Source organism: Nesoenas mayeri, assembly GCF_963082525.1.
Source record: "Nesoenas mayeri genome assembly, chromosome: 18".
Lineage (NCBI taxonomy): Eukaryota > Metazoa > Chordata > Aves > Columbiformes > Columbidae > Nesoenas > Nesoenas mayeri.
The window spans coordinates 7,052,294-7,068,282 of record NC_137566.1 but is presented as its reverse complement, the minus strand read 5'-3'; the positions used below and the strand labels follow the sequence as shown (position 1 = coordinate 7,068,282).

The 15,989-nt window shown below is 46.7% G+C and overlaps 1 protein-coding gene across 1 annotated transcript in view; it reads right to left on the bottom strand.

The window, feature by feature from the left end:
* COL27A1 (collagen type XXVII alpha 1 chain) overlaps positions 1-15,989 on the bottom strand; it is a gene marked incomplete at both ends in the record, with an annotated part of 145,221 nt that overhangs the window by 116,043 nt on the left and 13,189 nt on the right. Inside the window, one exon of the mRNA XM_080356002.1 lies at positions 6,397-6,450. Coding sequence (XP_080212128.1) covers positions 6,397-6,450 — 54 coding nt within the window. The remainder of the gene's footprint in view (positions 1-6,396; positions 6,451-15,989) is intronic.

Below are 15,989 nucleotides of genomic sequence, written 5' to 3'. Positions count from 1 at the left end.
GTTGCTCTGTAAAGGGTTCATAAATCCAGACTGCCGCTAGATTTGAGGAGGGAATTCAGAAGATATTCAGCTTTGGAGGGAGGCAGCTTGGCCCAAAGCCCATGTTGGGGCAGTGAGTTGAGATCCGTGCTCCACCATAGCCTGGGCAGACTGAAAACAGCGTCAGACTGAGGGAACTGCATGGTTTGGTGTGAGTCCTACCTGACAACGAGAGTTTCCAGGAGGAAACCTGGGCCACAAGAACCTCAGCTGCTGCTCAAGAGCTCCTGGGTAAGAGAGGAATCACATCTCCAGCAAAATTTGGTGCAGTGCCTTCCAGAGCCAAACCAAAGCACAGCAACACACAATCATAAAAAGCCTTAACCAAAAGGAGGGAAGAAGGGAGAAAGAATCTAGTCCCGTTATCGAAACATGTGATTATGAAAAACGCAGGCTCTTGACATAAAATGGAGCCTTTACCACTGTAATTGATGAGACTCATAGCGTGTAATCCAGGCAAAGGAGGGGCAAAGACCCATCTTGTTCCCAAAGACCAATGTGTGGTTTTATCTGAGTGAGAAGTGGCCACATTCCGCTGATGAAGTGACAATGGGAACTCCAGGCTGGGACACAAGAAACTGCTACAACCAAGCCTGGGGTTTGTGCTAGACACGTTAAACTGCTCTCGTTACTGCGTAGAGAAAAGTGCATGGTCTGGCAGCAGGCCTAAAAATGGTAAAAAATAAGACATCTTGATGTGTTCCAACATGGTGAGTCCTGAATCTATGATTGCACCCATACTCTTGCTAGAGGAGGAAGATGCGCTGTGGGACAGTTAGATGGGCTGAGTAACAAAAGGTGCAGGACACCTCGGGAGCTGTCAGCAATACCAAATCTGAAACCACAGGACTTACAAATTAATCCACACGCCAATCTGCAAGCCCCAATAACTGTTATCATACCCCCAATACCCACCCTTGCTTTATCGAACCCTGTCCAACGTTCATTCCTCTTCTCTTACTGTGCTCAGCGGAATTACCCATCTCCAAGCAGTGCTCCCAGAAACAGCCCTCTTTTCTTAGAGAAGCAATTCAAGAGTTAATTACTTGGTATTTCAATAATTAATAGCTATATTTTACTCATGCTAAACTGGACTTAATTCAGCTTCTCACTCATTTCTAGAAACTGGGCTTCTCCTAGATATATTTATCATCAATACATTAGTTTTGCTCCTTCTACACGCAGGATGGGGCAACGCTGAGACCACTGAATAAAATAATCCCACAGCGTGTATCACTATTTGCCTGCCTGTTTATCCGCCCACTTTGGCTCCTTTGTAATTGCTGAAACAATCTGATCCAGCAGCAAACTTGCATCTGAAATCTTCCAAGGCTTGCGCTGGAAATTCCACGGAAAATGTTACCATTTGACAGCAGTTGCCCAAAGCTCAGTGGCACGGAGACCAGAACAATCCCTGAATGTGTTCTCCAAGTGACGGGGGAATTACCAAAGGTGACGGGGGTTTGTAATCTCCCTGGAATGTCTTTTACGTGAATGATGCTACTGGAGAACTACACTGTGCCATCCAGTTCATCTCGGTGACGTGCCTGGAGATGGGACCCTGCTCACAGAAGCGCTTTTATGAGTAATGGTTCACAGCCGGCAAAAATTAACAAAAGTGTAACTGTGCACGGCTCCCCCCATCCCTCCTGCATTCACAATGAGGGGAAAAAGAACTCCTCCAAACTCCTGCTAAATGCTGGAAAGCTCCAATCAGAGAATGGCCACTCATTCAAAACTCATTATGTCTTGGGGGTTCACTGTGTAAAGCAACTTTTTCTGCTCCTGACCTACAGATCCCACTTTGACCTCTGGCTTGCTGAAAAATGAGTTAAATATTTGAAGAGAAGCCAAACAAACTGTTTCTTTAAACGCTTCTTTTCAGAAATTGGAAAATCTTCTGAATGGAATGAGGATACTGGGGAACCTCTACGGCTGACTAAGTTCCTGCTTGTTTTAGGAGGGAAGCCCTGTATTTTGAAGGAAAGGGAGATTTTTTGCGACCACAGATCAGATGTAACAGGGACATGTTACCCTGGGACCTCGCAGTCTTCCAAGCTGCTAAGGTTCACAGGAGGATGGCAAGAGAATCCCAAAGCATCAGGGAGTACATAACATATTCTCTTCACCCATTAATTTGGATTTCTCCTGTATTGTGTCAGGGAGGTTAAATAAAACAGCAACAATTACAGCATGGCAGGGTTTTTATTCCCCATTTTGCCTCTGACCCGTTGTGTGAACATGGGTAAAACACCCCCCTTGTACCTGAGCTTGCCCGCCTGTTAGAGATGGAGATCAACTTCCAGGGAATCTGGATTCCTGAATTACTTAAGCGTTTTGGAAAGTTTAACCACATCGAAAGGCCTTGCTGTCCTGGAAGTGAAGCCAACAACTGGATTGCTGTCTGTCACGTGTCAGTGAGCTATCTCCTTCATGTAGGATGGGGACAAAGAGCCAGGGTTTACACGGCACTTGTCTGGACAGCAGCATTGCATAGAATCATAGAACAGTTTGGGTTGGAAAGGACCTTAAAGATCATCTAGTTCCAACCTCCCTGCCGTGGGCATGGAGACCTTTCTCTAAACCAGGTTACTCAAATGAAGAACTTGTGGAAATTTGACATGCTGGAAGCTCAAGTTTGCTTCTGAGCGATGCCCAATGCTTTCATGTCCTTATCAGGCCAGGTTTTCGGACCAAGCATCACGGTTCACAGTGCTGTTCTACATACTTGATTAAGCCTTGTGTAGTTTGCTGGTCTAACTATACCAGTGAGGACTGCAACGAGTGGCAATTTGTGATCAACACAGATGTGCCGACAAAAGCCCCTGATGCAGACAGCGGGAGAGAGAAGCTCATTGAGTCCTGGGTGCGGCAGGACCGAGCTGCGATGGTGCAGAAGTTATTGCTCCGCTGGGAGCCCTGTGTTGACAGCTCCTTGTCGAGCTTGTTAGCACAGCCCTGCTAGCAAACCCAGCACGGCCTCCCCGCCAAACCTCGATGTTTGGAGAGACGCAAAGGTCATCTGCAGAAATGAAGCGTAACACAATCGCTTGCACAGAACCGCTCTGTGCGGGTGGGCCGGGCACGTACCCGAGCGGCACCGCTCACACACACACCGTGGAGAAACTGTCCCACTGTGAGCCTGGCAAAGTGCTTTCATGTCACAGAAACCTGGGGAAAACCTCATTGCTAAAACCATCATTCCCTTCAAGAGGCACCTCAGATCCCACACAGACAATTGCCAAGGCAGGTGGTACATTCATTTGAGGAGAAACGGAGTGGATAGATCTCTTGATTACACCTTAACTTCTTTAACGAAGACATTGAAGCTGAAAACCAGCCCAGCTGGACACAGAGAGAAACCTTCCTGTGAAGCACACACGATCAATACAGCAATATCTATAGGGGTTTGCAGAGCTCCTCAGGAAGTGTTATTCACCATCATTTCCAGACATCAGAACTGCAAAGGCTTTACTTTTTTCCTTTTTCCCTAATACAATAATGAGAAGAAACACCTGGCTTTCATTTGTCATATATTGCTGCCTTCACAGTTGCAGAGAGCAGAATGTCAGTGTAGTCTGACTCTGTCTCAGTGGGTCCCTGGTGCTGAGCAGAGTAACATTAATTCCACGCTCCTAAAATGGAGATTGGCTTTTAAAAAATCAATAAATGATCATTTTCAAGAAGACTGCCACTATCCACATCGGGTGGCACTGGGATGCCAAGATGTGTCCTGAACACAATCCCTTTCATGCTTTTACGAAGATTAGCATTTGTTATTGTAAACCAGGTGGCATCGCTTACATGGGAGAGCAACATTCAGACTGCACGGGCACGTCTGGCAATACTTATCTGCTGGAAACAAAGAGGCAGAATCACGGGATCAGCCAGATTTTCTTACAAACTGTCACTGACCACAATCTCACCCTCAAAGCAAAAGCTCATCGGACCTTTGGTTTTACCCTGACCAACATGGAGAGGTGAAAGGGAAATAAAACAGAGACAATATGGAATTCAAAGGAAATACTGCGCTACATCAGCAAAAGAGCTGCTTTATGGACTTCACAGCTACAGAAGGTCATGAGTCAAACGCTGCAACTAGATTTTCAAATGAGCCAAGCAGTTATACAAGCATTAATAATGTAGAAATGATACAAGCTACCACAAGGGCAATTATGTCTCATGCTTTAGGCCATAAACGGCCTTGGTGACAATGACAAAATCCTTCCTTTCTGCTGGCATCAGCACTGTGTAGTTGCGTGCAATGTTCATCTCCCCTCAGGAGCTCCAACACTGGGCTGGAGCCTCATGGGAGACCTCATGGGTTACCCATGGCCGGTGTAATAACTGAGCGGCTGCCGTGCTTGAGGACCAGGTTAAACTGAGGTAGAACACAACCCCTGCAGTGTTCCACATTTATTTTTCAACGGCTCATACAACAAAAGCAAAAGAAGCAAGAACTCCCCTAAGCCTGTCCTAGTTGCTGGCAGCTCCTCTTCTTTGCAATGAAATCCTCAAACCCCCCAAAAGCCACAAGAAAATAAAATATGAGAAGAAACACGTTCCAAAGTCAAAACAATGTATGCACAGAGCAGTTCTGACTTTGGTGCGCCAGGCCAGACATTTACAGAGTGACCCTTGTGCCCCAACTCCAAATTAGCACAACCTCTTTGCAGCGGTCTCAGCCAAGCCAGGCTCAGCTGAACTGAGCTCTTCCTAACTGGGAACTCTTTCCTGGGCTGTTTCTCAGCACCTCAGGCAGGGACTGAACTCAGAAATCTTTTGTTGCTTATTGTCTTTCAGGGGATCCTCTTAAATATAGGATGAAACATGCTGTGAAATAACAGAAAGTCATGACGTGGCTTCCACAAAGCTTTTTTTTCCTTCAGAAAAACTCAAGTTTTGGTAAGTAGCAGAATTTGGTTGTAGAGCTAGACCTTGGTTATTCACACAGCAAGCAGGGGATGCAGGTGGGGTCTCCAGACACGGAGAATAGTTTGAACAATGCAGAGCTGCAAAACATAACACTAAACACCTCTCCCGAGGGATGAGCTGTGGTCAGAACAAACTTGGAGCCTTAATGGGGACTTGCCAAGAACTGCAAACTCCAGGCCATTTACTGATGTGATGGCTGTACTGGTATTTGTGAACAGAAGACACAAGGGCTGTACGACCAGTCATGCTGATATTTCATTAAATAACCTATCTAATGTGGAATAGATTGTCCTGCCTATAAAAACTTCCCAGGCTGCAGTGGACTATGCAGTTTGGTTTTTAGTGTTGTAGAATGGAGGTGCGTTTATCTTTGCTGGTTACTGCAACATCTCTCTCACGGGACTGTAACAAACGTCCTCAGGGAATGCATAGCCTGCTAGCTCTTAGTTGTTCTTTAAAGACATTACATGAGGTTTTTTGGCCAAGTATGTGTGAGGAAATCTCCTGCTGCTGCCAGGCCAGGATGCTGCCTGAGTCACCGATCCAAATATTCCCTCCTTCCAGCCTCAGACACTTGCATCTTCAGATTCCCAACCCACATCAGTTCAGAGCTCAGGAAATGGGTTCCACAACCGTTCCTTGTGGGACAGCACCTTGCTACCATAAAAGTGGTGCCAGCAGGTAACTCTATCCAGGTCAGGCACATTGCCCAGCTTTGGGAGATGACTTCTGCAGCCAGGCCAATGCAGAAAGCTTTTCTCACAGCTAGCTGCAGCCCTCAGCACCAGATGTTTCCTCAGTATAGCACTCAGCGTTCAGAGGTCTGCATCAGAATTTAATGTGAGGAGGAAGAAATTCAGGAATTTGCAGTAGATCTAGCACAACAGCTCAGATATTTTGTTCTGGATCCTGGAAAGGAGTCAGAGTGCAGGAACACAAAAGCTCATCCTTGTGCAGGATTGTTTTTGCCAAGAAAGGTTGGACTAGATGATCCTTGTGGTCTCTTCCAACCTGGTATTTTATGGTCCCACTAGTGAAGGACCTTAAAGGAAACAATCTGGGAAGCTGGGGAGAGTGAAGGACAGAACAAAAAGCAGCCAGAGCTAATATTCAGCACTGAGTTTGCAAGAAGGAATGGATACTGGAAAGAAACTGAGACAGACAGAGCTCCTTCTTCTGATAGCATTTTGGAAGCATTCATCCCCAGCCCCTACTGATGCCAAACCTTGGCTCTGGGAGGCTGCACATCACCAGTGTGGCCTCTTGAAAACCTTTAACAGGAATGAGAGAAAGGAGGAAGGCCAGAGCTCAACATGGGGCTTGAAGCAATCATTACTCAGCCATAGGAACATAAGTCAGCCCTTGGAACCACAGGACAAGCAGATGCAAGTACAAATGGAGAGAAATTTTTAAACCACTTACTCGGGAACCTCTCTTGCCAGGTGGTCCTGGTAACCCCGGCAGACCTGGTGGACCCTAGAAAAACAAAAACAAGTATTAACAACGATTCTACAGCTGGATAGTACTCCTGACAGTGTTTCAAGGAGATCCATAATACAATCATTTGGAGAAGACCTGAGGAGAAAGGCCCGTTATAACACCACAGCCAGAATTACCCTTCAACAACAACATCTGCAGAAGCATATGATTCCACAGAGCAGAGACAGAGCGTTCACATCTCTAAGCTGTGGATCACATTCCCCCCATCACAGCTGCATTTAATGCTTCCAGTCCCCTGGCCCCATGCTGCAGCACGGGGGTAACTCAACTGTCTCTCCTCTTCGGAGTTTCCTGCTACGTGTTCGCAAAGAGCCAAAGTAACCTGTTAGCACCCCGGTGAGGGGAGAACAGCGTGGGCTGTAATATACACCAGCTGAGGATGTACAGTTCTTGGTATTGTAGGTTCCTACAGGGGTTGCAACATAATCGCATCCCAGCACCTCATATTTTAAAGCAGCGTGTTGGAAAACATAATAAAATTGGTGTCAATGTTGGAAATTCTTAAATGTGGCTCTGTAACATAGGAGAGGTCAACTTGTACATGAGAGAGTAGTGGGGTTTCTTGGAAAGGGGTGAGAATGAAGTGGAGATATCAGGCGCCCAGCTGTGCGCTGATCTGAAACAGGTTAGGAAAAAATACTTCACCAATGAGGTTAGAACTCCTTTGAATTTATTCATTTATTTATTCATTTTTTCAATGGACTGGAGAATCCAGATTTCTGGAGAGCCATTTGCAGCTCCTAATAACTCCTCCAAACTTCTTTTTTCCCCAAGCCAAACATGTCTAACAAGAATAACTGTTAATTAGATTGTCTCCCGGAGGATTTACATTCTAGTAGCTTGTTACAGAAGACGAGTTTCCACTGCATCCAGGGGAAGGAGAGATGCAGAGCTGCAGACTGATGGATGTTTGGGAGGCAGCCTGGGCTCTTCGGCTGCAGGGCAGGCAGGAGGGCAGGTCCCAAAGTCCCGATCCATGGGGAAGGGGGGTGCACCGCATGGAGGAGGTGCAGCATGAGCCCCACAGCCACACTAAGTCTGCACAACAGCCTTGGTCCCTCTCCATGGGGACATCTCTGAGGGGAGAACTTCTTGCTGTCTACAACTAGGAGGTTGGAGCATGGAGGAGGTTGGTCTCTTCTCCCAAGGAACAAGCAATAGGATGAGAGGAAATAGCCTCAAATTGCACCAGGGGAGGTTTAGATTGGATATTAGCAAAAAATTCTTCCCAGAAAGGGTTGTCGGGCATTGGAACAGGCTGCCCAGGGCAGTGGTGGAGTCACCATCCCTGGAGGGGTTGAACAGACACGGAGATGAGGTTCTCAGGAACATGGGATAGTAACAGGGTCGGGTTAATGGCTGGACTCAATGATCTTGATGGTCTCTTCCAACCAAAATGACTCTGTGACCCCATATGTGGCATCGCCCCAAGCAGATGCCACTGCAAGGCAGACCCTGCTGCTGCAGCATGGCCAGGCAGAGCTGCTGCAGTCTGCAGCGGGTTACTGGCCCTGAGGAAGAGTGAAACGTTCATCATCATTTCAGGAATCACCAAGTGCATGACTTAGTGACAAAAAAAGCCAACCCTGGAGATCCTTACCCCAAATCTCATGCTCAGGATAAGACTTTGAACAGAGAAAACCTGCCTGAACCATACAGGTGACTGATGAATAAATGTTCCTCTAATATTACCAACCCTCCTATACATAAGCAGCAAATTAACTTGTATAAAAGAGGTCTTTTAAAAAAGGCACCCAGCCAAGTTTGATACAATAGGAAAAAGTAAGCAAGCCCAGCGAAGGTCTCTCCATTCTATTAATTTGTCAGGACATCAAATGAATCATAACATGCTAATGTTGTTTTTTGGAATTATGTCTATCTGTAGCTAAGATGACAAGAAAAAGATTGTTTTTAAAGTGTAAGAGCCTACGCAGCATAGAACAGCTAATGCCCCACAGCGAGACACACAGGGATGGACTTGCAGCCCCATCTCACTCGCTGCCACTGCCCGTCCTGGACATCTCCAGTTTCCGTGGACTGGGACACTTCATCTGACCCCTCTGCAAGTTGCTTATTGCTGGCAAACACAGTATTACCGGTCCTTGTATTAACAACCCTCATTGATACAGCTGACCCTCATTTTAGCAATACACGCAGCATTTTAACCTGCCATTGTGCCAGCTCAGGGCCCCATGCATAATGCAATTATACAGCTGTGCAAATAGACATATGATTGTAGAGTTTTTTTAAGCCTCGTGTATAATTGTGCTCCAGAAACCAAGCTTTTATTAAAAAAATCCCCTTGCCCTTTTAGTTGGGAAGATAACTATCAAAACGTGAATCCAATGCAACTGGTACAGTGACAGTTAATAGTTTACCAAAGATTAATTCCAGTCCTTAACCTCTTCTCCATCAAAACCCATCCCCACTTACCCCTAGAAGGAGAAGTAAGAGAAGATGCAACCGTCTGCGAATTGCGTTCCCTGCATACCAAAACCGAGGTGACCTTTTCCACCTTCCTGCGAACAGCAGCTGCAATTGTACTTGGCCACTTGAGCAAAATCCTGCTCCAAAAATGTTTAGAATAAACTGAAGCTAACATAAAAATGAGGAGAGAGTTAATACCTGCACTGGAGCAGGAATATGGAGCTCGGGGAAAGCTGTCTAGCTGGAACAGCACAGGCAGAGCAGTTCATAATTCAGGAGACCCTGTCACTTTGCTTTGGTTTAATTTGCCTTTTAGCTGCTTTTTTTTTCCCTCTCCACAAGAGGAAGAAAGTGACTGTGGGATGAGTAGCTAAGAGGTGCCAGCACTATGGTAACTGCATATGACAAGAGTGTGACCACGTGTAAGTTAGAGGCAAGGTGGAAGAGGACTGGGGTAGCTGGATGAACACAGGTAATTGGGAAACACGATGTACTGCAAGACCACCTTCTAGCTTCTCACATGATTCCCTGGTAGCTGGATTGGATGGGACTGTGCCCTCCTAGCGACTCATTTATCTTCTGCCCCATACATGTCCCTCTATATCATCCAGCTCAAGTTCACGAACAAGAGGCCCGCGTCAGACAACAGGCTTTGCCTGTGGAGAGCAACACTGAAATACACACGGAGAAGAACGCAAGTCCAGAGAGACAGCCAGAGAAGAATAACACTGGATCAGCGCCCAGCTACTTCCAGATGATGGATGCGGTCCCGCTTAAAACGTAAGGCTCCGAGACGTGGAGAGTAAGAGATGTCTATCAACAAGCCACCATGCAGCAAGCTGCTAAGAGAAATAATCCTGGATAGTCCCTACACTCAGAAACATCCCCCTCACCCCAACGCAGGGCTGCAGGGAGGGGTCAAACTGATCACACAGCGCCTGCGCAGACCTTTGCGCTGCACCCTTCAGAGCATCCCGGGGAAGCCCACGGGGTTGCGTTCAGAGATGTGGGAAGGTTTCCTCTTCCTGGCAGCTGGAGGAAGATCTCACTTCTCTGCTCCTGCCCTCCCATCGCAGGGACACCCCCCGAGATCAGGGAAGCCGACAGCCTCCCGCAGCGAGCTACCGTTCCTGGCACTTCAGTTCTTGTCTCTGGCTTCTCGCCTACTCCTTTCTGCAAGCTGATGGCGGAGAACACACACCCTGTTATCATCGCACAAAGCAAAATCAGAGATCAAGGAGAAAACATGGCAGGAGCAGATACTCTCTCTTCTCAAGCCAAACAGCTGAATTGTTAACCAGCCTGAACAGTTCTGTGAAGGAGCTAATGGCAGCCACATAAAAGTTTAACCCTTCTCAGTTTCCCACGGTAGCATTACCAATGATGACTGATCCCACCAAATGATTATAGGATTTATTCTAAGCTGCTGCTGAGAAACTTTCTGGCGCAAAGGGGACTTTTTTTCTTAGCTTTTTGAGCTTCAAATTGCAAATGGAATATTAAGCTAAGTTGTCTGAAAGGGAAATACATCGGACCCTGAGGACGGGAGAAATCTCAGCATTTCCTCCTGCTCTGAGATGGGCCGGTTCGTACCTCTGCCTCCCCACGCTGTTCCTCTGCCCGCAGCAAAGCCACGGGGAGCTGATTGCCTTCAGATCTCAAAACCTGAGCGAGGCTGAACCTGTTGGGACAGGGGCTTCCAGGAAAGCAACATCAGTACAGGAACTGGTGCTGGCGATTTGGGGAATGACTCGCTTCCTTTTGAGTGACTACCGAATCAGACAGCAAAGTATTCCCGTGATCATTCCCCATGGACAAGTCCTCAGCCTCATAGCAAATAGCTGAGAATACCCAGAACACAGTTCCTATTCCAGTGCACACTGACAGACTGACGCATCTATATTTTAGGGTCTTCCCTGTTCCGTACCCTGCACAGGATCAGTGGCACGGGTCTCCTCCATCCCATAAGTGGCTGTTTCAGAGGTGGGCATCCTGCACCGGGCAAAACTCTGCAAGGGCTGAAGAGAGGAGAGAACATTCTTCTTTCTCAGATGCTCATGCATGTGGTAAAAGCCAACTTAAAAGGAAATTCATAAAAGGCATCAAAAGCTTCTCCCTCACTTTGGCATCAGGTTCTGAGCAGTGATGTTACCCCTGCAGACAGAGAACCTGTCTTGTTTTCTTCCTGGAAGAAGACAAGGCATATTTCACATGCAAGGCCACTGCTACTAATTCACCATTTAGCCTTGTATGTCTGGGCAGCACAGTACGGAGGGACTGAGCAGCTACTGAGGCAGCACTAGAATTAAAAATTCTCTGTACAAGAGAGAACAGAACAGAAAATCCCACCTTTGAAAGACATGCCAACCTGCTTCATCCCATCATCCTCACCAGGGACTGTGCAGAGATGGAGAGAGGACCTAAACTAAAACCCAACTTGTAGTACTGCCTAAAACAAACCTGAATTTTTTGGAGAAAAAAAAAATCCAGCACTTTGGTTACTTTCTTCTCCAAGACAGGCTTATCAGATTACATTTGGACACATCTGAGTTTCAACTAGTCTAAAAACAAAAGGCTCTCATAACTCTGGCAGGAACCGAGACGCTGGTGCAAAGCCAGCCTTGCAGTACGATTTCCACAATAGACACAGATGCTTATTCCGGGTCTGTACAACACCTGTCACAGAAATGTCATTGTCCACAACCAGATTCGTAATAGAGTGGCAGCGCAATAACATAATGAAGTATTAGTTTTCCAGTGATGAATGCAGGTTTTTTATAGAGACATTTCAGGAACAATCTCTGCACGAGGCACTTCAGACTCTTGAGTAATCTCAGACTTTGGAAGAAAGTCTGGAGGGGTGTGAAGAAATAGAGGGATCCCATACTCTAACACTCACTTTCTGGTTTTGAAGATTTATAAAAATACCTGTATATATTTATATAATACATCCAATACATCCCTACATCCTTTGCAGCACATTTATCTCAATCATACTTTCAGCTACTGCTTTTCAAAATGAACTTTTCTATGCAAATAGAGCTCTCTGAGGCTTAGTCATTTTCCTGCAAGATTTCCCTTTGGGGATAGTTCTGGTTAAACTGTGATCCAACTGTGTGAGTGAGACTAAAACTTTTCCCATGTATTATACAAAGCGTATGATTCCTCAACCCCCCCCCTCCTTTTTTTTATTAATATGACTCATTCATTAAGAGACATTGAAACACATTGTGTATTTCTTAATTTATCATAGCCTGTCAGCTTGAATAGCCTTTTCTGGTACAAAGAAGACTGGAAATAGGCACTTCATATGTTATCAGCATTTCCAATCAGCTCGCTCTCCCCAGCCCACAGATCGAACTGGCAAATATCACTCCTTTATGAAAGGAGCTGGGCTCCAAGACAAACGGCCCGTGCAGAAGATGGCAGCTGGAGCAGTCTAGACTGGGATGTGCTCAGAAATACAGCTACCTTTGGAAAATAATGAAAAAAAAGGCAGTTTGCCAGAAAAACTCGACATCTCCAGCTGGGCTGCCAGCACCAGGGTTGGAACCGGGGGTTCCTGGACACACTGATGGGAACTGGAGGTTTGGGGACACCCCCAGCAGGATAATTCCTGCTTAGATACCTGGGGAGTTGTTTGAAACTTTCTCCCTCCTTCCCCGCTCCTCTTGCATTACTCAGAGCCTCCACAGCCTCTTAGCAAACTCAACCCACTCCTCTGCACGTTGAGTATCACGTAGGGTTTCCCTGCTCCAAAAATATCCCTTAGGCACTTAGCAATAATCATTATGGGGCTTTTTGCTTGCAGGGGCCAAAAAGCTATGGAATTACAGCCTTATTATACAGGAGGGAAAAGGTCCAACTTAGGGAACACTGTGTACAACCCAGTGAGACCCCAGGGCTGTGCCAGGGCAAGGGGTTCGCTGCAGCTTTACCGTGTCACACGGGGCAGGCACACGGCAGTGGGGACAGGGACCCAGCCCCCGCATCTCCCCATCAAACCTGCCGCTGGTACAGACCAGCCCGCAGTATCCTTGATCCTCCAAAGGATTCAGCCCACCTACAGCATCACAGCCTTGCAAGGGCTTGACTTGCCAGTAACAAAATACCATTTTTCCTGTATTATTTATCTTCTGCGGGTGTCCAGGCTCCTTGCAGGGATGTGCGGGGTCAGGCTGCTCTGCAAGCCGGGCGCAGGCTGGCTTGGCCCTGTGCAGGGATGGGAGATCTCGGCGGAGATGCTGCGGGCGGCCGCGGGGATGATTCAGAGGGACCTTTGCCAGCTGCTGAGTCAGTGCTGAGTTCCTGACTTAGCATCATGTTTGGGTGTTCTTTTTGCTATTTTCCCCCCTCCAGAAAGAAATTTAGAGCAGAGATCCCAAATGCTTGTGGTTATTAATGGTTCCCAAGAAATGTTTCCTTTTTAAGAGCATATTATCCTCCCTCCTCTAGCTGCCCAGCAAACCCAACATTCCTGAAGAATTAATGCTCTGCCATGAGTTGCATGTGGGATGCAGCGTCTCCGGTTCCTGTTGCGCAGCACCATGGTGGTCTCTCATGGCAGATTAATCAATGGAGGGTTCTGCCTTTTATTGCCAGGTGAAGAGATCCTTTTAGCCCCTTCCTTGCACTCCTCTAACCATGTGGACATCTCCCTCAGTTGTGTGGTTAGGGCCCTTCTGCACAGCTAAGATTATACCACAGTTATTTTGGTAGCGTTCACAAAACCAGGATTGCACAGAGACCACAGAGTCATCACTGCCTTGCACCCCAGCTGTCAATCACATCCTGATTTTGGGATGATGAGGGTAAGAGATGGTCCCTCCTCTTAAAATGGGGAGCTGGACTGCTGGGTGCCCAGAAATCACCACCAAGGTGGCCGGAAAAAATAGAAGCAACGTCCTATAGATACTTATCCATCTGGTGTAAGAACCTTCTTGAAGACACCTTGCATCAGGCAACACAATTGGGAAAACTAATTAATCATCTTATCCTTCCACCCATGTGCCAGACTCTGTGAATGACGTTCCCAGCCCACAACGTGCCGGTCCAGGGAACACGCTGGGCTGCGATATCGCCCAGCAGAGCAGGAAGGTCTGTACTGACCTCACCAGAAACGTCTGCCCAACAACACGAGGACGGCGCCAGGTAATTACTCAAGCACGGAGCATTTATCAGCACTTAGTTCTGAAACACGCTCGTCTGGCCATAGGAGTGCTACATTAATTTCTCAACATGTCATCATCCCCACTCTGGTTTTTTCCTCCTTTTTCTCTCCCCACGTCAGAGACGGCCGACGAAACATGGTACAGAGATCACTGAGTGAGTCACAGGAGCGATCGAGCAGCCAGCTCCAGTCCAGCCATAACCTTTCCCTCCCAAAGCGCCGACTTTGTTTCCAGCAGACAAAGAGAATAAGGCCAGACAGAGCCTCAAAATGTTCTCCTTTCGCTCGATTCAGGACTCCAGTTGTTCTCAGACGGGATGGAAAAATCCTGCCATCTCTTCCCTCAGCCATCCACAGCCTGAATCTGTTTCTTTGCTGTGATTCACAAGCTCAGAGGGATTTTCCACTCCAGCACGATAATGAGCCCTTTACATTGCAGGGGAAAACAGGAGCTTGGAGCTTGGTGACCCTCATGGCACTTGCAGGGCAAGAAGGTGGAAAAGGATTTCACTGGGCTCAGAGCAGGTCACCCAGATTCACTCCTTACAGGTAAGCTGTGTTTTAAGAAAAGCTCAAGATTACTGAATTTCTACGCCTAGAAACACGCCTGAAATGACTCTCCACAAAACACAGAAAACTGCCCAAAGATAAAATTGCTGAAGCTCATTCTGTCTGCACAGGGATTTAGCAAAACTTCTCCAAGTACAAAGATGACAACAGGGATGAGCATCTGTAAAACCAGGCAGGGGCGCAGGGCTGCACCCCCTAACCGGGGCAGCATCTTCCCATCTCCCAAAGGTGGGAACCTTCGAATAAAACACCTTCCTCAGCAGCTCCTCACCCAAATTTCATCACCAGACTGTTTGCAATGGGGCAGGCAGGAAATGCAAACCTGGAAGGTGAGCGCCCATTGAGGGCTCATGGAAACACGACATTTCACTTCAGGTGTTACTCGCAACAACCAGCAGCACATCCGCAGGGATAAGCGCTGTTGATTGTGTTCCTTAAGCCAGTCTCAATATTTCCACTGTAAACCCTTCTTTCACTATTTCAAGAAATCAGCTGTAAAAATTTGCTCCAGGCTGGAACTTGGCACCCGAGGACTCTGTCTGAAATAGACTTATTTTACATGTACAGCCCCTCTCACATACACAATATAGCAAACAGCTTGGGTTGGAACACCAAATCCTCCTAAAAGCCGGCCAGTTTAAAAATCCTGTTTGCATTCTTGCATTTGAAAAAAGCAAGTTAGCAGATAATTAGTGCGGCCTGACTGCTTTTAGCATTACAAAATGTGTGTATACTTTTATGATGGCCAAGATACACACCCTGAGAGTGGTTATTGTGTGTGGAATGCAGTAGTTAAATTTATAAAGGAAACTCTTTGTATATTTTAAGATGTGGGCTATGAGAAATAAAAAAACCCAAAAAACGTATACCATAAAAACAGGAGTTTGTTTAAAAAAAATAAATCCTGAAGCAACCTCTGTACTTGTATTTGCTGAAACAGGGCATTTCTCTGCAAATGTGAATTTCAGGTACTAAACAAATTCATAACCAGGGTTAAGAAGTAGTTGATTTGTGGCACGTTTTTGAGGTACCTGGGTTTTCTTTGGGAGGTGACCGGCAGTTCTGTCCTCTTGGCCCTGAGAAAAATCGGGGGTGTGGAACAGTGTCCCAACCTGGCCATCAAAATTGTAACCAGCTATTTGTAGGAAGAAAAGTAGGATGTTGTTTCCCTCTTTTCTTAAATCCACCATTAAGCCGCAACTTTAATCATAAACTTTTAAGGGGCATCCACCATCACAGAGCACTCAAGTTTACACTGAGATAGATGCTAAAACTGCGATCATAAGAAACGTAGTAGTGCTTGGCTGCTATTTTGAGCAGTCACACTCCACTGAGCTTTATGGAAACC